Genomic DNA, 22051 nt, shown 5'->3' with positions numbered 1-22051 from the left:
GGTTTATATGAGGATAGAGTCGGGGGGAGGGGGAAAAAGGCACTTCAGAGTTACCCTCCACAGAGAGGGCAGCTTTGCTATGCAAAAAAACACCTCAGACAGAAATGCGCACAGACTTTAGACATTACACAACATAAGTGTCCACTAGGTGGGGAGGTCGGGTTGGGACTCTCCTCACCCCACAAGCTCTGCTGTAACATCAGTCTGATGAGTCCACGAGGCTGTTTACACAGATAATTGTTATAATGTGGAGAAAACAAAGGGAATAAGAATCTTTAAAATCTGTTTAATCAGTTTTGTTTCTGTAATAAAATCCATTTAGGTTCATTTCAAGTAGCTGACGTTTAAATAATCTGATTTTAAACAGAACCGTTTAATCCGTGGTTTCTAAAGGCATCATTAAAATAAAATGCTGTAATCCTGTCAGCTGCTGTCTAGCTCTTGTCCATGCTCTCCGAGGGTCCTACCCCCCCTCCCTCCACTCCCTGGACGCTCTGGTAGATGGACGCCATGTCAGCGTTGGATCTGATCTGGTTGGCAAAGTCAGCCATGCTGGGGCTTCGCTCCACCTCCGGCACCGCCAGCAGGGCGGCGACAGCGCGCATGGCTGAGCGACGCAGTTCGTCCTGCTTCTCAAACTCCTGCTTCACAGAGCCGGCCTTCACCTGCAGGGGGGGCGGCACACCTGTTAGTGTTTTGGTTTGCTGATGATCTAGTTTAAGTATTTGTGTGTTTTAGTACTTTTGCGGTGCAGGTGGCTTTGAGAGTCTCCACCAGACGGTCCAGTCTCTGGAGAACAGCAGCAGGAGACAGAGAGGCGAGTCTGGCCAACATCAGGAATGTCAGCATCTTCAGGAAAAACACCCAGAGTGGCAGGTTAGAAAAAGGAATCAATGAGGCTCCTGATATAATCGTGTTTTCTCCGGTGAACACAAACTTGTCTTCAACGAAACGTGATGAATCTGAATAATCCAAATTAGTGATGAGCTCCAGGTTCAGTTCACACTTTAATATGCTGAATGTTTGTTTTTGGTCTGAGTGTTGTGATTCTGACCCAGACAGCTCCTTACTGGGTTCTGACTGTTGGCAAAATCTGAGCAAATGTGTACATTTTCTTGCCATAATTTAGACAAAAAGTCTCATAATTGTGTGTAAATCTATTTGTGATTCATTTCATCACACCCAGAATGTCAAATCCTCTGTTTTGTCTTAGTTTTTTCAGCATTGGACCAAAGTTAACTCCAATTATCCCCCTATCAGAAATCGGGCTGCAGCTATCGAATATTTTTGTAACCTAGTACTCTATCGAATCTTTTATCGATTAATCGAGTACTCTAATAAATTACCCTTTTGTGTTTGTAAACCATTGTATCAAATAGCATGTTATAAAATATGAAAGACTTCTTAAAATGAGCAAGCAATTACCAGTTATTCTTCAAGTTTTATTCAAAATTAGTTTTGTTTATGTTTAAACACGTAAGTGGTTTTAATGGATGGAATGAGATCCTGCAACTGTCTGGCAAATGTTTTGAGACACTTTGGAAACTCCCCTGTAAACGTGAGAAAGCCCAGTGAGAGGAATTATTTCCTCTTCTGGGTGTTTCTTCTGCTCACCCTGATGTCATAGTGGTCCTTCAGTCCTTCCTCTACATGATCTAGAAACTGCAGGACGTCCAGCCCCTCCAGGCAGCTCTCCAGCAGCGTGTACATGCACTCGAACGCAGCTTTACGGACATCTAAACCATCGTCCACGCTGTGTTTGAACGGCCCCATCTCCACCTGCAGAGCACAGACAAAACATCACGCCTGCACATGGGAGTTAGTCTTCAGCTTTCTGCTGAGGCCCGGTTCAGATTTTTGACCCAATTTTCTCCTTCCAATAATCTTAAGGACCTGATGCAAAAGCTTTAAAAATAGGTCTGTCAGATTTTCCTTTGGTCTGGTGTATTAAGAGGACACTGGTCTGCTCAGAAGCACATGGGGACCACTCCGATCATAAATCAGGGATATTATAAACATGTTGGATTGTCTTGATCTAATTTTTGACGACAGACGACCGTGATGACTGTCGAATGCAATGGAAGCTCGCTACCCGACTGATATATCCATGATCATGGGTTTCTGGCTTAAACCACCTCTCTGACGAGATCCTTCCTGATCCGGGTTTCCTTATAAAGCTGAGGCAGAACCGTTCCCAGGAGTCCTCGGATCAGAGCTGGTTTGTTATGCGCTGCGGAGTTGAACATCACCAAAGCCACACGGCGCACATCGATGTCGTCGTCCTGCAGGGTTTTCAGGAAGTCGCCTGTAACAGAAATAAAGGAGATGTGTCACACCTGAGTGGAGCTTGTAGAGTAACATCTGCTGGATCGTTGCATCCTGAGACTTCAGTTCACTCACAGCACTCAGAAAAGTGAAAACAAACACTTCTGAATCAGAGTGGTGACAGTGTGTTTTACCAATGCAGTCTTTCAGCAGTGAATCTATGGGAGCTGGATGGTCGACAATAGTGAATTTAACGGCCGTCACCACTGTGCTGCGAGCCAGAGGAGAACCTGCAGGACAAGCCGGAGCACAGAGTTAAAAAAAAACACTCAAGTGATCTATGAACAGTCCGGACCTGATCCACACCTGTTTTAAGTTGCTGTCGTAGTCTGGGCAGAAGTTGAGCCGGATTGGCTAAAGTCAGTTTCCCCAAACATTCAGCCACCAGGTTCCTGGTCCCCTCCTCCTGACACTCACAGTGCTGAAACAGTAAAGTCCAGATGGACTCGAGATGGGGCGAGAGACTAGAGGCTGAGCAGGCGCTGATCAGAGAGAGAGAGAGATTCTAGTTAAGTGAATTCACTCGTTTTCCAACTCTTGACTCCAGCTGATTGAGATGAACATAAAGAAGGATTTAATGTCTCCAAAAGAAAAATCTGAGCTGGAACCTGATGACTTCTTTGAGGGAGTGCAGAAGCAGGTATTGTTTTCGTGGCTGAGCTGAGACCTCTTTCAGGATGAAGGGCAGGTATTCATTCAGACTGCTGACCGCCATGCCGCCTAAAGCACAGGAAGCTGCTGTTTTTATCTGAAACAACAACAAAAGCCTCCAATCACATATAAAAACATGATAGCACAAAGTAATGTATCAGTTGCATGAGACAAAATCTGAGTTTGCAGGTCTGCAGGCTTAAATGATGTGAGATTTACCTGCAGAAGTCAGGATTTCTTATATAAACATTTGTTTTTCAACCTTTTGATTCTTCTTGATGTCTTTTATCCACAAGAGCTTTGTTGCATGTTGATAATAACCATAAACAATACAAATAAAGTTTTAAACCACAGAATAACCTTTGCTATAACCATAATTTTAAGCTGTAACAATAAAGCACCATTCTATTAAAGGGACTATAAGGAAGTTTGACAGCCAAAACATGTATACAAATAATACATTTCTTCTTCATACATTCTCCTGCAATGCCCTGGTCCTGTAGAATGAGCCCTGGCATTTTTACTGTGATTGCCTGTTTTTCTGTAAAATCACAGAAAAAGAGAGCTGCTCGGGTCGAGCAGGCTGCTTCATGCGCGTTCACGCTCAGGCATAGCCCGTAGCATTTGCTATCAGTAGCTTTAGCAGCAGAGAGTGAGGTAGTGCCAACTCAGCGACTTTGTCGCTGTTCCTAACGCCTAGTGATGAACCTAGCTACATTTCTGAGGACCCTTAGCTACTTTCTTCTAGATATTTCCTGCAAATTAGCAACAAAATAGCCATTTTCGCTCCGAACTGTTCTTTGGATTGACGTTGTTTCAGCTGTCATCAAGGATATAAATGTTACAGATACAATGCATGTCACTGGCGCTTTAGCTCACCTAGTAAGATGTCTGACTCTCGTGCAGAAGACCTGGGTTTGATTCCAGGTGTGAACATAATTTGTTATTTGGAGTTTCTTTTTTACATTAATGATATATTTTTTACAGTAATAAGGCACCCATATTTTTATTTGAGACTCGCCAAACGGCATTGAATTCATGGATAAAAAAGATGTGGGTTCCACTTTCATTTTGGAACAATTTTTCAAGCAAGGGAAAGGAATGATCTGAGCATGCAGGAGGACTGACCCATCATAAACCTTTGTTGGCTGTGCTGAAGAGAAAGGTACAGAACCAAATTATTTAATTAATTAGCACGCGTTCTCCTGTCCTCTGTCCTCCAGGCCACACACACACACACACACACACACACATACACACACACACACACACACACACACCCACACACACACACACACACACACACACACACACACACACACACACACACACACACACACACATATACACACACACACACACACACACACACACACACACACACACACACACACACACACACACACACACACACACACACACACTGCATGTTCGGCCGGCCGACGAGAAAGTGCAGCTGCAGAGACAGAGGCACATTATTTTTATTAATTTGCTGTGTTCTTCTGTCCTCCGGGCCACATACACACGGGACTGTCTCAGCTGTTATTTTCGTTAAGGAGTGTGCACGTACAGCATGCACACCTCATGCATGAGCTTACTTTTGAAGCTGCAGTTATGCGTTAGACTGAGTGGCGATCGCGAGCATAAAAACTTCAAACTTCCTTACAGTCCCTTTAACCATAAATAAGACCAGTATCAGCTTCAGGGTTAACCCATAGTACTTTACCTCCTCGCTAGTGGAGGAGAAGGCTTCCAGGATGACCCCCTGCAACTCCTTACTCCTTCCCAGACTGCTGCTCCTCCCCACTTCCCCCAAACACAAAAGAGCCAGAACACGATCTGACTCAGGAGATCCAGAATCCTTCACCTGAGGAGATGAGACAAGAGCTTTAGTCACACAAATCACCAAAACCAGAAGAACATCATAATCCAGAGGAACAGCTGGAGAGATTCGGAGCATTTCTCTGTGCAGAACCAAAAGGATGAGCACACCTGCTGTATGAGTCCAGACACGGTTCCAGGTGCATCTTCGGGGGAGGCTGAGGACAAAGCTGCAACACAGCGAGCGACAGAGTGGTAGGACTGTCTGTGCAGGACGCTGCTGCCTGCAGGCGACTTGGAGCTTTGAAACGGCTCCACAAGTGACTTCAGCAACTGACTGGAGGACAAAGACACTGCTGTAGGTAAAGGACGTCCCAGACCTCAAATAGTCCTGCTCAAAATATTACAACCCTCCCACTGTCCTAATGGGTCCACATGGACCCAAGGGATAAACCATCAATCCTGCTCAATGGTCAACTTTCCTCATGGGGTCACCCATAAAGACAGTGGGAGGGTTAAAGGAGTAGAACACTGAAATGATTCTAACAGGTCACTCTGAGTTTTTCAAGTAGGCTGAACATGAAAATAGTCTCCTACACCTATCTCCAGCTTTAGCTTCTGATAGAAAATAGACGGTGAAACTCAAGGATTAAAAAAGCCTGACAGATCTACGTCACACTGTCACCTAACATTCATGGACTCACCCATCTTGACTCACGACGGGTAAGGCTGTTGTTGGTTTAGCATCCAGGAAACAGCAGAGAGCGGCTAGTAGAAGCTAACCGTTAGCATTAGCAAATCCACCAAACAGCAGAACTCCTCCAAGCTTGTGTTATTGGTGGAGATAAAACATCAACGTTGCACAACAAATCCAGTTAGGGATAGTCGTGTTGCTGTTAGCCAATCAGAGGAGCTTATGTCCACATATCAGGAAGTAAGACTCCAGATTGTGTCTTCTGAAGCTCAGCTCAGATGTGGCTCACTTCTAGTTTAATTTTATGTATCATGTGTTTTATTTATCTTTGCTGTTTTCTTTCTAGTCAATTGTTTTAATGTACTTTCTGTACAGCACTTTGTTCCTGTGCTGGGTCTTGTAAAGTGCTTTATAAATAAACTGGATTGGATTGGATTGGATAGTTTCTGAAACTGGTGCACCAGAGCTTATTTTCCCCAGAGTACGACTTACAAGGCATTTACTCCTACTGGAGACCACTGCTAATGTTCTGATTAAACGAGTGTTCTACATCTTCAGAAAAGATGCTAAAAGCATCAACTCTAACTAAAGAATACTTCATCTTATTAAGAATAAAAACACAAATCTTTGAGCTGCTGCATGTTTTTCTGCAGCAGCTGTTCATGCTTTAGAAGGATCTTCCTCTGCTCCTCATGCGACTATTAGCTACATAAAGCTGAATGAACGATGCACCGGAACATCATTCGTCATCTGGTTTAGACCCATAAAACCACGTTTAGACAGAGTCTAAACTTTTGGTTTTCATTTGCATTACAAGTCTTGATGGGATGATTTCATTCAGACTTGATGAGATGTGTTCTATTTTTTGCGTTTTATAAACAGAAACAGTTGCAATCTTGTCCTGACTGAACCACAGGTAAATGTCCTACAGAGGCCCAAAAAGCCTGATGTCATCTGACAATATAATGTACACGTCACTGAGAACGTTCCACAGGAAGGGTTAGAACCAGCTTTCATGCCACCATATGAGACCCAGAAGTGATGTTAGTCATTTGGGGAGATCCCATCTCAAACACCAGCTTTGGTTTAATTCTCCACACATCAGCTGGAAACTAATTACTTCTTGACTTAAGTCCTGGAGAATGGTGGCAGACATTACAGCAGCTTTACCAGACTGAGTATAACAGCCTCTGATTTGAGAACTCATTTTTATCATTAGAGTTTGTGGAGTTCCCCTTAAGAACTGTAATCATGTCATTATTGATTTCTTAAAATAACAAGGCCGCGCTGAGTCTGACGTGACTCGGCGTGACGTTCACACACTGGGAACGTGATTTGATCTGGACCGTGATGCAAGGGGAGCTCTGATCAGGTCTCACTGTGCTGTTTTTATGTTCTCCGAGATAATATAAAAACTTTAATCACCTAAAGAGACTCCAGCGTTGTGAGTTTTGGCAGGTTTTCACATCTCCTGATGAAATAACGGCCTGAAGGAAACACCGCATTTGTAAACGATTGTTGGTAAAGAGGCGAGGTTATCATTTGCAACGTCAGTTTTAAAACAGCACTATTATTATCAGCAGTTATGAAGTATGTGGGTCAACAAAAAGACAATCAGCCTCAGAAACAACTTTTCCCATCAGATGTTTGCTGGGGTCACCGCCTCACACCAGCTCACCTGAAGCTCAGGTTAGTGGCTTTGGAGAGAACCAGAGCCTGAAGGAAGTCCAGGATGGCCGCTAACGCACCGCCCTGCAGCAGCGGCGAGTGGATGAGTCTGAAGACTCCTGGCAGCACAGATGAGCAGATCTTAGCCAGAGAGGAGGGGCAGGCTTTGGCCATACATGTCAGCAAGGTTATGGACACCTGGACAGAGGTACAGATCAAACAGGGATGCACCCAAATGAAAATGTGGGTCGATAATGATGTCTGATATTAATGCTGGGGTGGGATTTAACGTGTTTATTATGATTAATCAATCAGAAAACACAATGTATTAAAAATTTACTACTTGAGCCCGAGCCCCCAATCGGGGGCAGAAAAGTCTAGCATCGCAATTTATGCCTTACATATCAATAAATACCATCAAGCAGCAAAAACCAAAGAGCCTGGGCTACAAGACCACATAAACCTTTTTACATGTTCCAAACACGACTACAACTACAATTAAATTAATCTTCACAAAGAAAAGAAAGGAAAAGAAAAATCTACTTTTTCCTGTTATGTTTAAAAGCTGGTAGAAAGCAGGCAGGCAGTAACCTTAGTCATATGAACTTTATTACAGCAAGAGGAACAAGCACACATGCAGCATTCATCCTTTAACTGTCAGCAGAACTTCCCCTGAACTCTACGCTACCCCTCTAAATATATTAGCCGTTCTCTACACACCACAAGCAGTCCCAAAATATCCACCACTTTAAACAGCTATATAAACATAAGGTCTGGTCAAAATATGTGGAGAAAGGGTCTAACCTCCTTGAACCGTCACCTTATCGTGGTGGAGGAGTTTGAGTGCCCTAATGATCCTAGGAGCTATGTTGTCTGGGGCACTTAGTGCCCCTGGTAGGGTCTCCCATGACAAATTGGTCTTAGGTGAAGGGTGAGACAAAGAACGGTTCGAAGGATCTTTCATGGCGGTTAAAACGAAGAGTCGGAGTACCCGGCCCGGAGGGTTACCGGGGTCCCACCCTGGAGCCAGGCCTGGGGTTGGGGCCCGTGAGCGAGCGCCTGGTGGCCGGGCTTTCGCCCATGGGGCCCGGCCGGGCCCAGCCCGAACCGGATACATGGGCTCGTCCAACTGTGGACCCACCACCCGCAGGAGGAACATGAAGGGTCCGGTGCAATGTGAATCGGGTGGCAGACCAAGGCGGGAGCCTTGGCGGTCCAATCCCCGGACAAGAAAACTAGTTTTTGGGACATGGAACGTCACCTCGCTGGCGGGGAAGGAGCCGGAGCTTGTGGCAGAGGTTGAGCGGTACCGGCTAGATATAGTCGGACTCACCTCGACACATTGCATTGGCTCTGGAACCCAAGACCTGGAGAGGGGTTGGACACTCTACTTTGCTGGAGTTGCTCCGGGTGAGAGGCGGAGGGCTGGGGTTGGCTTTTTGTTAGCCCCGAGACTCTCTGCCTGTGTGTTGGGGTTTACCCCGGGGGACAAGAGGGTAGCTTCCTTGCGCCTTCGGGTCGGGGAACGGGTCCTGACTGTTGTTTGTGCTTATGGGCCAAATATCAGTTCAGAGTACCCACCCTTTTTGGAGTCCCTGGGACGAGTGCTAGATAGTGCTCCATCAGGGGACTCCATTGTCCTGCTGGGGCACTTCAATGCTCACGTGGGCAATGACAGCTTGACCTGGAGGGGTGTGATTGGGAGGAACGGCCCACCTGATCAGAACTCGAGCGGTGTTTTGTTATTGGACTTCTGTGCAAGCCGCAGTTTGGCCATAACGAACACCATGTTCGAACATAAGGATGCCCACCGGTACACTTGGTACCAGGGCAGCCTAGGTCACAGGTCGATGATAGATTTTGTAGTCGTATCATCTGACCTGCGGCCGTATGTTTTGGACACCCGAGTGAAGAGAGGGGCGGAGCTGTCAACTGATCACCACCTGGTGGTGAGTTGGATCAGATGGCAAGGGAACATGCCACGTAGACCTGGCAGACCCAAACGCATAGTGAGGGTCTGCTGGGAACGCCTGGCAGAAGAACCTGTCAAGACGGTCTTCAACTCCCACCTCCGGCAGAGCTTTGACCACGTCCCGAGAGCAGTGGGGGACATTGAGTCCGAGTGGGCCTTGTTCCACTCTGCGATTGTCGAGGCGGCTGTTGCTAGCTGTGGTCGTAAGGTGGCCGGTGCCAGTCGTGGTGGCAACCCCCGTACCCGCTGGTGGACACCAGAGGTTCGGGGAGCCGTCAGGCTGAAGAAGGAGGCCTACAGGGCGTGGCTGGTCTGTGGGTCTCCGGAGGCAGCAGACAGGTACCGGATAGCCAAGCGGGGTGCAGCAGTGGCAGTTGCCGAGGCAAAATCTCGGGCGTGGGAGGAGTTTTGTGAGGCCATGGAGAAAGACTATCGATCGGCTCCAAAGAGGTTCTGGCAAACTGTCCGGCGCCTCAGGAGAGGAAGGCAGCAACTCGCTCACACTGTTTACAGTGGGGATGGGGAGCTGCTGACGTCAACTGAGGCTATAGTCGGACGGTGGAAGGAATACTTTGAGGAGCTCCTCAATCCCACCAATGCGCATTCCGAGGAGGAACCAGAGCTGGGAGGCCTGGGGATGGACTGTCCGATCTCGGGGGCAGAAGTTGCTGAGGTAGTCAAACAACTACACAGCGGCGGAGCCCCGGGGGCGGATGAGGTTCGTCCTGGGTATCTCAAGGCTATGGATGTTGTAGGGCTTTCATGGTTGACACGTCTCTACAACATTGCGTGGTCATCGGGGGCAGTTCCTAGGGAGTGGCAGACCGGGGTGGTGGTCCCCATCTTTAAGAAGGGTGACCTGAGGGTGTGTTCCAACTATAGGGGGATCACACTCCTCAGCCTCCCTGGAAAGGTCTACTCCAAGGTACTGGAGAGGAGGGTCCGATCGATAGTTGAATCTCAGATAGAGGAGGAGCAATGTGGTTTTCGTCCTGGCCGTGGAACTGTGGACCAGCTCTATACCCTTGCAAGGGTGATGGAGGGGGCATGGGAGTTTACCCAACCAATCCACATGTGCTTTGTGGATTTGGAGAAGGCTTATGACCGTGTCCCCAGGGGCACCCTGTGGGGGACGCTCCAGGAGTATGGGGTGGGTGGCTTTCTGTTAAGGGCCATTCAGTCCCTTTACCAGAGGAGCGTGAGTTTGGTCCGCATAGCCGGTAGTAAGTCGGACCTGTTCCCAGTGAGGGTTGGACTCCGCCAGGGCTGCCCTTTGTCACCGGTTCTGTTCATCACTTTTATGGACAGAATTTCTAGACGCAGCCGTGGTGTGGAGTGTGTCGAGTTTGGTGGCAGGAGAATCTCGTCTCTGCTTTTTGCGGATGATGTGGTCCTCCTAGCTTCATCCAGCTCTGACCTTCAGCTCTTGCTGGGTAGGTTCGCGGCCGAATGTGAAGCGGCTGGGATGAGGATCAGCACCTCCAAATCTGAGACCATGGTTCTCGACCGGAAAAGGGTGGCTTGCCACCTCCGGGTCGGGGGAGAGGTCCTACCTCAAGTGGAGGAGTTTAAGTATCTCGGGGTCTTGTTCACGAGTGAGGGTAGGAGGGATCGGGAGATCGACAGGCGGATTGGTTCGGCGTCTGCAGTGATGCGGACGCTGAGCCGATCTGTCGTGGGGAAGAGGGAGCTGAGCCAGAAAGCCAGGCTCTCGATTTACCGGTCGATCTACGTCCCAATCCTCACCTATGGTCATGAGCTTTGGGTAATGACCGAAAGAACGAGATCGCGGATACAAGCGGCCGAAATGAGTTTCCTCCGTAGGGTGGCCGGGCTCAGCCTTAGAGATAGGGTGAGGAGCTCGGACATTCGGGAGGGACTCGGAGTAGAACCGCTGCTCCTCCGGATCGAAAGGAGCCAGTTGAGGTGGTTTGGGCATCTGGTCAGGATGCCTCCTGGACGCCTCCCCGGGGAGGTGTTTCGGGCATGTCCTGCCGGCAGAAGGCCCCCGGGTCGACCCAGGACACGTTGGAGAGGTTACATCTCCAATCTGGTCCGGGAACGCCTTGGGGTCCTGCCGGAGGAGCTGGTGGACAAGGCCGGGGAGAGGACGGCCTGGAGCTCCCTAGTTGGGATGCTGCCCCCGCGACCCGGACCCGGATAAGCGGAGGAAGACGAGACGAGACGAGAAAGGGTCTTAAATGTGCACCTGTATTCTGTTATTTGTGGTCAGTATGGTCGTTTTCCATGTTGTTACTTTACTTTTAATAGGTTTTCTTCTTCCCACTCCCTTTCAGGCAACTATATAAATGTTCATCATCAAATCAGTTATTTTTTGTATATATGCAGATGTATGTATGTATGTGTGCATAAATCTAAAAGCCTGAAAGGAAAGAATCAATAAATAAAATAAAAGTGATCAAATAGACCTTATGGTGACAGAAATGTACTTATTAAAGTGTGGGTGTGTCATCTGTGCCTCACTAACATTATTTTTTATAAAGCAACAATGCTTGGGTGTAAATTGTCTTGAATGATTAAAATGTGATTAATGGAAATGAATTACAAAGCCTCAGATTAATTCAACTATTTTTAATCAAGTCCCACCTCTTATTAATATTAATCCTGACATTTGTCCTTATAGTTTCAACACCGTGTAAAAGCGACCACACCGCCTACATTCCTTCTGTGCTTTAGTTGAATACCCCCACAATCCTGCGCTGCAGCCATTGTTGCCAACTCATCAGCACAGAAACTAGCTATTGGCTGTTACCACGATGATGTCATTGCCTCATTTGCATAACATGCAAATGAAATGGAGAATTTAGGAGGTGGAAAGGCAATCATGGGAGGAACAAAATGTGGTTTATAACACCTTCAATACATTGGTAAATGGTCTGTATTTGTATAGCGCCTTCTTAGGGTTCTGCAACTCACCCATTCATTCAGCCATTCACACACACATTCACACGTTGGTGGAGATGAGCTAAGATGTAGCTACAGCTGCCGTGGGGTGCACTGACAGAGGCGAGACCTGTCGAACACTGGCGCTACCGGCCCCTCTGACCAAAAACAGCAGCCAAGGCGAGTTAACTGTCTTGCCAAAGGACACAACGGCAGCATTTTCTGGTTGGAGCCGAGATTGAACCGGCAACCATCCGATTACTGTACAACGGGCTGTACGTCCTGAGCTACTGCATTAATAACTACAAATGAGCTTAAGCACTGGGCGGACACTGTGCAACTTTTTCACTCGTAGCATTCAGCTTCATCTCAAACTGTACGACTTCCTCGCAGAGCAAATCTAACGAGTCATACTCGCACTGTTAGCAACACTTCGGACCTGAAAATATGCTAAAAAAAGCAGTTTTTACACAACACGTCTGACTTTTTTTGTGTTGTTATTTATGTCTGTTGTCCTTCGGGAGTGCTGCAGGAGGACACACAGGGATTTATGGAGGTTGGAGGAGAAAAACAAAAGAAAGAATGTAAATCAATGTTTTGTGATGAGTTTAATTTGACATAAACACGGCAAACACGCTTTCTTGACAATCCTTGTCATTGTGTGTGTGGTAGGATGAACGATTTGGTTCATGGAGGTTTGTCCAGGTGGATGACATTCTGGTGATTGTGGGGCGGGGCACGCTGACTTCCTAAGAGGCAGATGCCTGCTGCTCACGGACAGCTCTCTGATTCTAATCCTCAGCACAGAGCGTGTTTGAGGTGGAGATATGCCGGGTGTGACCTGAGAGTGCTGGTTGGAAGCTGACGGCTATGCAGCTCCAAACTTACTAGCCAGAACAGGTGTATAACCAGAGTGGCCTCTTCCTGTTTGGAGTTTGTTTTCCTCAGGCAGCTGATCTCCTCCCCCACTCGGCAGAGCACGGTCAACCTGCGGTGTCGGCTGGGGGTTGTCTGCGTTGGCGGTACGCCTCGACGGCTCCGCCACCTGGGCTGTGTTGGGTCCCTCGCTGCTTCACCTTTTGGCGTTCCTGGACAACTGGATCCAAGCAGTGCGCCCCGAGGCTCCACACTGCTGTTTTGCTAACCCTTCTTTTAATACAGTATTTTAGCCCGCTGCTGGGCGGGGCTGCAGAATGTTTGGTTGCCAGGGCAACCACTGGATCTCCCGCACCGGATACATTTAATGGAGCCAGTTGGGGGATTTATTTAGGTTTTCCCTGGTTTTAACATAACTGACCTGTGCAGCATCTCCTTTTTAATTCAGTGTATTTTTATTTGTGTGTTTTTAGATGAATTGTTAAATAAAGGCCATTATTGTATTTAAGAACACCAGTCTGTTCCTCTGTGGGTGCACAGGCCTACGTCCTGTTAGTTCCCTGGAGCCTACCGGCTCTGGGGTGGCGTTGATGCAACAGTTTAACTTGACATTCTACTTAGTACGGACCCATTTTGCCACATTTGGCGTAAAAAAGTGTAGAAATAAAAATGAACGACGTGTGTTAGTTGGGTAGGGAAATAGCTGGCGCGCCGTGTTGACATGTTTGTGCATGAGCGGTTCTGGCACTTTTTGGGTTGCAGCGCCGCTCCAACCCTCCTGAGGGACGAGCAAAATATCAAACACGCCAGAAATCCGTGTGCGCTCACGATTGCTGATTGATAGCTGGTCACGTGGTGTTAATCATCTCTCGTTACCCCCGTATACCACAAGAAACTCACCCCGATCTTGTGGATTCTCGCACGAGTGGAAAATCGGCTCAAAAAAGCAAAAAAGTTCCATGGTGTCCGCCCGGCTTAAGTCCCCGTAAACATAAACATTGAACAGAGAAAACTTTTAACCATAATATTTATTTGGATAAAATCTACAATAAACTAAATGGACCAAATTAAGAACAATTAAAGTAACTTTGACTCTGACATAAAGCATGTATCGCGCTACAGCTTAGCTGCTGTCAGAGGAGATGCTTACAGATAAATTGAGCCAGCGCTAAGCCGCCACTAGAAGATCTATGATTAAAATGTGAGTACCTGTGATACGTGCATGTCACTCTCATCCACCAGAGGGGAAATCTCATTCAGGACAGGCTCCAGAGCTGCCGGTTTGATGCTGGCAGAGTGATGGGTGACGATGGCCGTCAGACACGCCAGTGTGGCGAGCTTCAGAGCCCGCTGGTTCTTCCTCAGGAAGGAGCCCAACAGAGACAGAGCCTCTGGCAGGATGGGGGACAGGTCAACCTGAAGAGGAAGGGAAGTTATTTCCATGTCTCTCGTTCGTCTTTTGTTGAGAAATCTGTGTGCTGAACCTTTAACGGGGAGGCGGAAATGAGGGTGATGGTTCTAACAGCAGTTAGCCTTGTTATCTCGTTTTTTAATCTCTCCAGAAAGATGGCCAGGACTCCCTGAAGCTCCGATTCCAGGTGGTCTCCAAGGTGACACACCAGGTGACCCATACAGGAAATGGCCCTTTCCTTCACTTCCTGGTCGATGTCTGCTGCTTTGAGCCTCTTCAGCGTTACCGAAAACACCTTCAGGAAGAGTTTTATGAGAACAGGTGACCAAATAAAACACATCTGCACTCAAGCAACAGCTGATCCAAAGCGAATACATGGAAGGATGAAAACAGGAACAAATAAAACAAAGTCAACAACAAAAAACAAAACAAAGTCTGCATGAATAAAACATCTTTTCTTTGCTTCAATTGATTTTCTGAAGGAACCCGGCTCCTTCTCAACTCACAGGTTCTGGCAAACCTTGTTTATGAAACCAACGCACATTAAAATAATAAGGTGAAGCAAAGCAGTTTCCTGGAAACAAATTAAACCAAGAATCGTCAAAGAGAACTAGTTTGAAACTCCTGCAGAAAACGGCCAACGCACCTCTTTGACATACGGTTTTGGGTCGAACGCTGCAGACACGGCTGTCGGTTCCTGAGGTCTCATCAGTTTGATCAGCTGCTGAGTGACCAGCAGGGCCTCAGATGTGATCTTATAAAAGCTGTCCTCCACACACGCCAGGACAGCAGGGAGCAGAACCTGCAGGAGACGCAACAGCATGACACCCAATCAGAGGTTTGGTCTTCAGTGGCCTCTAACTAGGTTTTTATTATGCGTAGATTCAGCTCTAAAGGGAACCACTGAGAAGAACCTGCATGTGTGGCTGAAAGGTTTGTGGAGGGTGTGAGAGGAGGAGGACGTTAAAGAAGGAGAGAGCATCGATCCTCATGGTGGAGGAGGTGGACTTATCTGTCAGGGAGAAGATGATGCCTGGAGGAAAGAGGGAGGGATAAAGAGGAAGAAAGATGGAGGGAAAAGAAGAAAATGGAAAAATAAAACAACTGAAGGAAGAGAAAAATATTTTTAATGTGAGGAAAAAAAAAACATAAACCAAAAGCGTGACTCATGTAAAAAACCCAAAAAGAACATCTTGTTTATCTTCTGCCCTCTGGTAGAGGATCCAAGTGATGCTAGTGGGAATTTGTTTACTTTATTTTTGGTTAATTAGATAACTATGTAAGTGTTTAACTTGTCAATACACCATTTATTTCATGTAAAATTGCTATTTTGGGCTTCAAAACTGTAAGATTTTTCCTTTTGACTCACCTGACTTCTTGTGTGTGAATGTGTGTGTGTGTGTGTGTGTGTGTGTGTGCGTGCGTGCGTGCGTGCGTGCGTGCGTGTGTGTGTGTGTGTGTGTGTGTGTGTGTGTGTGTGTGTGTGTGTGCGCGAGTGCATGCGTGTGTGTGTGTGTGTGCGTACATGCATGTGTATGTGTGCATGTGTGTGTTTACCAGGTATCAGAGCAGGTATGTGCTGCTCCAGTGCTCCAGGTGCAGTTTGAGTGTATGCATGTGTGCATGTACATGCATGCACGCATGTGTGTGTGTGTGTGTGCACGCGCGAGTGCATGCCTGTGTGTGTGTGCATGCATGTGTGTGTGTGTGTGTGTGTGAGTGTATGCATGTGTGCATGTACATGCATGCACGCATGTGTGTGTGAGTGTATGCATGTGTGCATGTACATGCATGCACGCATGCGTGTGTGTGTGTGTGCATGCATGCATGCATGCGTGCGTGTGTGTGCGTACATGCATGTGTATGTGCACGTGCATGCATGTGTGTGTGTGTGTGCATGTGTGTGTTTACCAGGTATCAGAGCAGGTATGTGCTGCTCCAGTGCTCCAGGTGCAGTGTGAACCAGCTCTGTTAGAAGACAGAAGCAGCCCTGTCTGGATTTAAAACTCCTCTCCTTTAACTGCCTGTGGAGAACCTTCACAATCACAGGAACCTGAACACACAGATACAACTTAAGATGTAATAACATCTCAGAATTGGAACTAAAGGATTCCTTTATTACATTAAGTAAGAAGAGATCCACAACTTATGATTATTTCCTCCAATTAACTTTTTCCAAAAACACTTGATCGGTGTTTAACCCTCCAACTTTTCTTCTGGCACCCTGGAGCGTACAGACGCTTCTCTTTACTCCTCCCTCATCTTTTCCCAAGGCTCTTGTCCGGTCTGTTTGTCTACAGAGCACTTCTCTGCATTCCTCCTGAAAACTCCATTTTTATTAAATCATGGATTTGGTCAACTTGTCATTCAGTGCAATTGGCAATATTTTTTCAACAATGAGAACGGAGCAGGGTTCTCCAGCTTGTCCGGATGGTATATTTTGGATTCCTGGAAAGGGTGGAATATTATATGCATTTCCCAGCTTTCTGTGGAGGACATTGAAGACATTTAGATTTTGGGCCTAATAATTACTGGATTTCTTCTGTTTGGAGTGGGAGGATTTCTTACATTTTGGAAAGCTGGGAAGTAGGGGGCGATTGGCGTGCCACCTGTTCGCACAGATAGACTCAGCAGTGTGGAGATTGACTAGGATGCTGTTAGAAGTCAAACGCAAGCTAGAGGTCCTAGCTGCGCTCCTGGTGTTAGCGCGCAAAATGGATGTGATCTTGGAGAAAGTCACTGCACGGTATGAGCAAGTTTAATACCCTATTCTTGGATTTACTGAGGGACTGAAGACCAGTTCAAAACTGAAAAGTAGAAAGGAAATTATCTCTGCCTTCCCCAAAACAATTCTTCTTATCTGAACCTGGTGCCCTGATAGCTTTGAGCTGCGAGAAGGAAAATCCTCCACGAAGGATTACAGACAGATGCTGTGAACGCCGCCCTACCCCCTGCTTTTGGATTTGTGGACTGGGCCTGGCAAGATCACCAACTGAAGGATTCAATGTGCTCTTCAAACCCTCAATCTCCGTCCCACCTGTGGTCAACAGTGATGCATGCAGTGAGGCTGTGGCTCTCTTTGGGGAAAACAGATTCCCAGGCCCCCACCTACCCATCAGAGGCTCATGTCTATAGACTGCCTGATGTTTTTATACTTATGTTATTATTGAGGTGTTGCCTTTCGGGCAGGCTGTACTGCGGAGACAAATTTTTATGCTTCAGGATGCTGGGGCATTGCCAGTAAAGCTGCTTCTGATTTTGATTCACTACCTGGTTCTTGAGCAGAGCCACTACCGGCTCTTCTTCTTGTTGTTTGGCTCCTGAGTCTGAACCAGCGTGGATGATGCTATGGTGACTCGAACCAACTCGTGTTTGTCTCAGCAGCGTTGAAAAGGCAGCAAACACGTCGGCCCTCACGTTCTCCTCACGCTCCTTGAAACGAGCCAGCAGGGCGGGGCAGATGGAGTAGGAGAGGAGGAGGTCCCGGCGGGTGCTGATCAGAGCCTCCAGACACTTGACTGCAGAGCGGCGAACCTTCCAGCTCATATCATCATCATCACTGTACTCATCATCTGATTCTGGAAACATATAAAGCACCACCTTAAGTCATTTACTTTAATTTACGTTCACTCAGTTATTCATTGTGAATTTAAAAAAAACATCTGGAGTTCCTGATAGAACACTTTTCTGTTTTTTATTCAACAATTGTTTTTCCCCAATAAAAATCATGTCAGTAAAAACATTTTAATGTTTTTATTATTTATTTCATGTAAACCTTCAAATCCTTCTTCCACATCCATCCTATCATCTCCATCCTCCTCGCCATCATCATAGTTGTAGTTAGGGTCAAAGGTCATGAACTTCAGACAGAGCTGAGTCACAGTGGCAACGTGAGGGGCCATCTCCTTTGGACACCTGACGGTTGAAACAAAAAAAAGGAGGTATGATCTCTCATATGGCTGTGTGTGTGTGTGTGTGTGTGTGTGTGTATGCGTGTGTGTGCATGTGTGTGCATTCATGTATGCAAATTAGGGTGTGCATGCTTGTGTGTGTGTGTGTGTGTGCGCGTGTGTGTGCATGTGTGTGTGCATTCATGTATGCAAATGTGAGTGTGCATGCATGTATGTGTGTGTGTGTGTGTGCACACACACACATGCGTACGTACGTGTGTGTGCATGCAAATGCATGTGTGAGTGTGTGTGTGCATGCACGTGCATGTGTGTGTGCATGCATGTATGCATATGTAGGTGTTTATGCATGTATGCATGTGTGTGTATGCATGTTTGCATGTGTGTGTATGTGTGTGCATTCTGAAGATTTTGAATGATTTTAGAGTAAATTATGATAAACAGAAGTTGACAGTGTTGGTCCTACTGGATCTAAGTGCTGCCTTCGATACAGTAGACCACACTATTCTTTTAACTAGTTTACAATAGATTGGCCTCTCTGGTGCTGTACATAGATGGTTCACATCCTACCTCACAGACAGGACTTTCATGGTGAGTTTGGATACCTGTTCCTCTAGGGTCCATGGGATTACATGTGGTGTGCCCCAGGGTTCAATTTTAGGCCCAGTGCTTTTTAATCTTTATATGCTCCCTCTTGGCGGAGTCTTCAGGAGACACGGGGTTAACTTTCACAGTTATGCTGATGATACACAGTTGTACATCTCCGTGTCTCCTGATGACTCTCGGTCAATGGATGCACTTTTTAACTGTATTTTAGACATTGAATCCTGGATGGCAGAGAACTTTCTCCAGCTCAACCAGGACAAAACTGAAGTTTTAGTCATTGGTCCTGAGGCCCAGAGAGAGAAGCTTTTACCGAAATTACAATCTCTTGTCTTTTAATCCATCTGAACAAGTGAAGAACCTGGGTGTGATATTTGACTCTGAGCTGACTTTTATCCCACACATTAAAAATATCACAAAAAAGGTTTTTATCATTTAAAGAAAATCGCCAGAGTCCGCCCCATTCTCTCTCGGGCCAATACGGAGATGCTGATGCATGCTTTTATCACCAGTAGGATAGACTACTGCAATGCCCTGCTTTCTGGTCTTCCTAAAAAGAGCATCTCAGGCTTACAAATTCTACAAAATTCGGCAGCACGTGTCCTGATGAAGACCAGGAGGCGGGAGCACATGACAACAGCTTTAGAATCATTGCGATGGCTCCCCATATGTTTCAGGATCAATTTTAACGTTCTTCTAATGGTTTTTAAGTGTCTTAACGGTCTTGGGCCTTCTTATCTCTCAGACCTGCTTTTACCATATGAACCCTCACGGCCTCTGCGCTCCTCTGTCAGGCGTCTCCTGGTCATCCCTAAAGTTAGGACACACACTCATGGCGAGGCGTCCTTCCAGTGTTATGGCCCTCGCCTCTGGAATGAGCTGCCAGTGGACCTCAGGGCCGCAGAGAACGTTCATGTTTTTAAGTCCTGGCTCAAGATCCATCTTTTTAGGTTAGCTTTTATCTAAATATTTACTACAGTTTTATTTCTCGTTTTACATGATTATATTTTATTACTTGCTTTGCATGTTTTATATGATTATATTTTAGCAGTTATATTATTTAATATTATTATTTTTCTGTCTATTTGATTTTATTTATTACTTATTTTCTAACTTTTGTCCCTTATATTAGCTCTTTTATTATATTTTTACTCATTTTAATCCAGTGTTTCCTCTGTAGGGGCCCTCTGCCCCGGGAGCGGTGGTCGACTTTAGCTTCCTGGGCGCTCTATAGGTGGGGGTCTATGCTCCCCCTCCACTGAGCGCCCTGACTTAGTGTGGAAGACCTGATGCTGCCGGGGCAGACGGCTCCCCTGATGGCGTTTCTTTGCCTTACCTTACTTGGCTCATCTGGACTCAGCCAAATATAATTTTTACTTGTGTGTGTGTGTGTGTGTGTGTCTGTGTGTGTATGTGCGTGTGTTTGTGTGTGCGTGCGTGCGCTTGCACATGTCTGTTAATGTTTTTAACCTGTTATGGGAATCTGGGGTCATTTTGTAAAGCACTTTGAGTAGCACTTTGTTTGAAAAGCGCTTTTTACATAAATCTGATTGATTGATTGATGTGTGTGTGTGCGTGTGTACATATGTATGTGCATGTGCGAGTGTGTGTGTGCATGCATGTATGCATATGTGGGTGTGCATGCATGTATGCATGTGTGTGTATGCATGTTTGCATGTGTGTGTGTGAGTGTGCATGCATGTGTGTATGTGTGTGTGTGCATGTACATGCATGTGTGAGTGTGTGCATGTGTGTGTGTGCGCATGTGTGTGTGTGCGTGCATGTGTGTGTGTATGCATCTATGTGCATGTATGCATGTGTGTATGTGTGTGTGTTTGTGTGCATGTGTGAGTGTGTGTGTAGGCATGTGTGTGTGCGCGTGCGTGTGTGTGTGCAAGCACGTGTGTGTGCATGCGTGTGTGTGTGTGTGTGTGTGTGTGTGTGTGTGTGTGTGTGTGTGTGTGCATGTGTGTGTGGACATTTCCAAATTGTGGGTACATTTTGCTTGTCCCCACAATAATAAGCACCCTAATACTTGGTTTAAGAGGTTTGGTATGAATGAACGTTTAGTTTAGGTTAGGGTTAGGAATAGAGTGGAGTCACTAAAATGAATGGAAGTCAATGAAGGTCCACACAAACATATAAATACAAGTATGCGTGTGTGTATGTGTGTGAGCATGCATGTGGGTGCGTGCGTGTGTCTTTTCGCATGTGCGTGTGCGTGTGTGTGTGTGTGTGTGTGTGTGCGTGTGTGTCTGTGCACGTGCGTGTACGTGTGTATACCTTCGTATAAAAGCTTCAAAGGCCTGAAAACAAAACTCTCTCAGCTCATCGTCCTCGGTGCTGGTAAACTTCACCACCAAGGGGATCAGTTTCTCTAAATGTTCACCTGATAAGAAACAAAAATAAAATGATTCACAATATTCATCCAACTCTAAATTAAACTTCAACTTTTTGGGAAAAGTTAGATTCTCTTAAACTGGTCAAAATCAATTTAAAAATGAGACGTTCCTTTTATATAAAGTCTTTCTGTTGAGAGGTTAGAAACATTAACTGCTTTACTTGCTGTGGATAGCTCTGTGAACAGCCTCAGTTTGGAGAAACAGGCTGTACAGACCAACTAATAAGGGTCCATCACAAAGTGTTTCTGTCATCTCTAAACTAGAATCTCTCAAAAAATTTACATTAACGCATGCAAGTGTTGTTTTATAAAATCCCACACCACCTTACATCTCACTTCATATGTAATAATTAGCAGCAGATGGTGCTGTGGCGCTGCAGATCCTTACCCCAAAATTCCACTACCTCCGCTCCGCTCCGCCCCCGCCTTCCGCAGCCGCTCGCTTCCGAACTCAATTTTTACTGGTACCCGCTCTACAACGGCTCCGCTCCGGTGCGGAGACCTGAGGGGGGCAAACAAGCATGCTCGGGATTTTCGAGATCTTGCGATACAGTCCGAGCAATAAACACGGAAGTTAGATCCAAACACCCGTTGTGTGGGAGAAGCATCGGCATGAACTGTTTAATCTGCCCATCATTTGTGTTGAGAGGTCAGCAATGTTTGGATCAACAAAGTGTGACTACTTTGATAGTGGAAACTCTATTTATGGCTTACTTTTGTGCATTTAAAGTTCAGTCGCCATTGATAGTTGTTAAAAGTTGTTAAACCTGTGCATATGAAACAAAAAACGCTTTTTGTTTATCGATTTATTGTGAAA

General features: G+C 46.3%; 1 protein-coding gene across 2 annotated transcripts in view; it reads right to left on the bottom strand.

The window, feature by feature from the left end:
- Positions 1–201: 201 nt before the first annotated feature.
- Positions 202–22051, bottom strand: part of LOC107375928 (cullin-associated NEDD8-dissociated protein 1) — a 50332-nt gene continuing 28482 nt past the window's right edge. For both annotated transcript variants that reach the window (XM_054750290.2, XM_054750291.2), the window contains exons 7-24: positions 21117–21222; positions 18098–18237; positions 17593–17900; positions 16234–16375; positions 15237–15355; positions 14969–15124; positions 14396–14617; positions 14121–14327; positions 7170–7357; positions 4969–5134; positions 4703–4843; positions 2934–3073; positions 2632–2807; positions 2460–2555; positions 2136–2305; positions 1615–1779; positions 742–849; positions 202–665 (exon numbers count right to left, since the gene is read on the bottom strand). In XM_054750290.2, the coding sequence (XP_054606265.2) occupies positions 435–665; positions 742–849; positions 1615–1779; positions 2136–2305; positions 2460–2555; positions 2632–2807; positions 2934–3073; positions 4703–4843; positions 4969–5134; positions 7170–7357; positions 14121–14327; positions 14396–14617; positions 14969–15124; positions 15237–15355; positions 16234–16375; positions 17593–17900; positions 18098–18237; positions 21117–21222 (2981 nt within the window). In that variant the 3' untranslated portion in view covers positions 202–434. The remainder of the gene's footprint in view (positions 666–741; positions 850–1614; positions 1780–2135; positions 2306–2459; positions 2556–2631; positions 2808–2933; positions 3074–4702; positions 4844–4968; positions 5135–7169; positions 7358–14120; positions 14328–14395; positions 14618–14968; positions 15125–15236; positions 15356–16233; positions 16376–17592; positions 17901–18097; positions 18238–21116; positions 21223–22051) is intronic.

The sequence above is a fragment of the Nothobranchius furzeri genome, chromosome 12, assembly GCF_043380555.1.
Source record: "Nothobranchius furzeri strain GRZ-AD chromosome 12, NfurGRZ-RIMD1, whole genome shotgun sequence".
Taxonomy (NCBI): Eukaryota; Metazoa; Chordata; class Actinopteri; order Cyprinodontiformes; family Nothobranchiidae; genus Nothobranchius; species Nothobranchius furzeri.
Note: the sequence above shows the minus strand (reverse complement) of the source record. Positions and strands in the feature narration are given on the sequence as shown.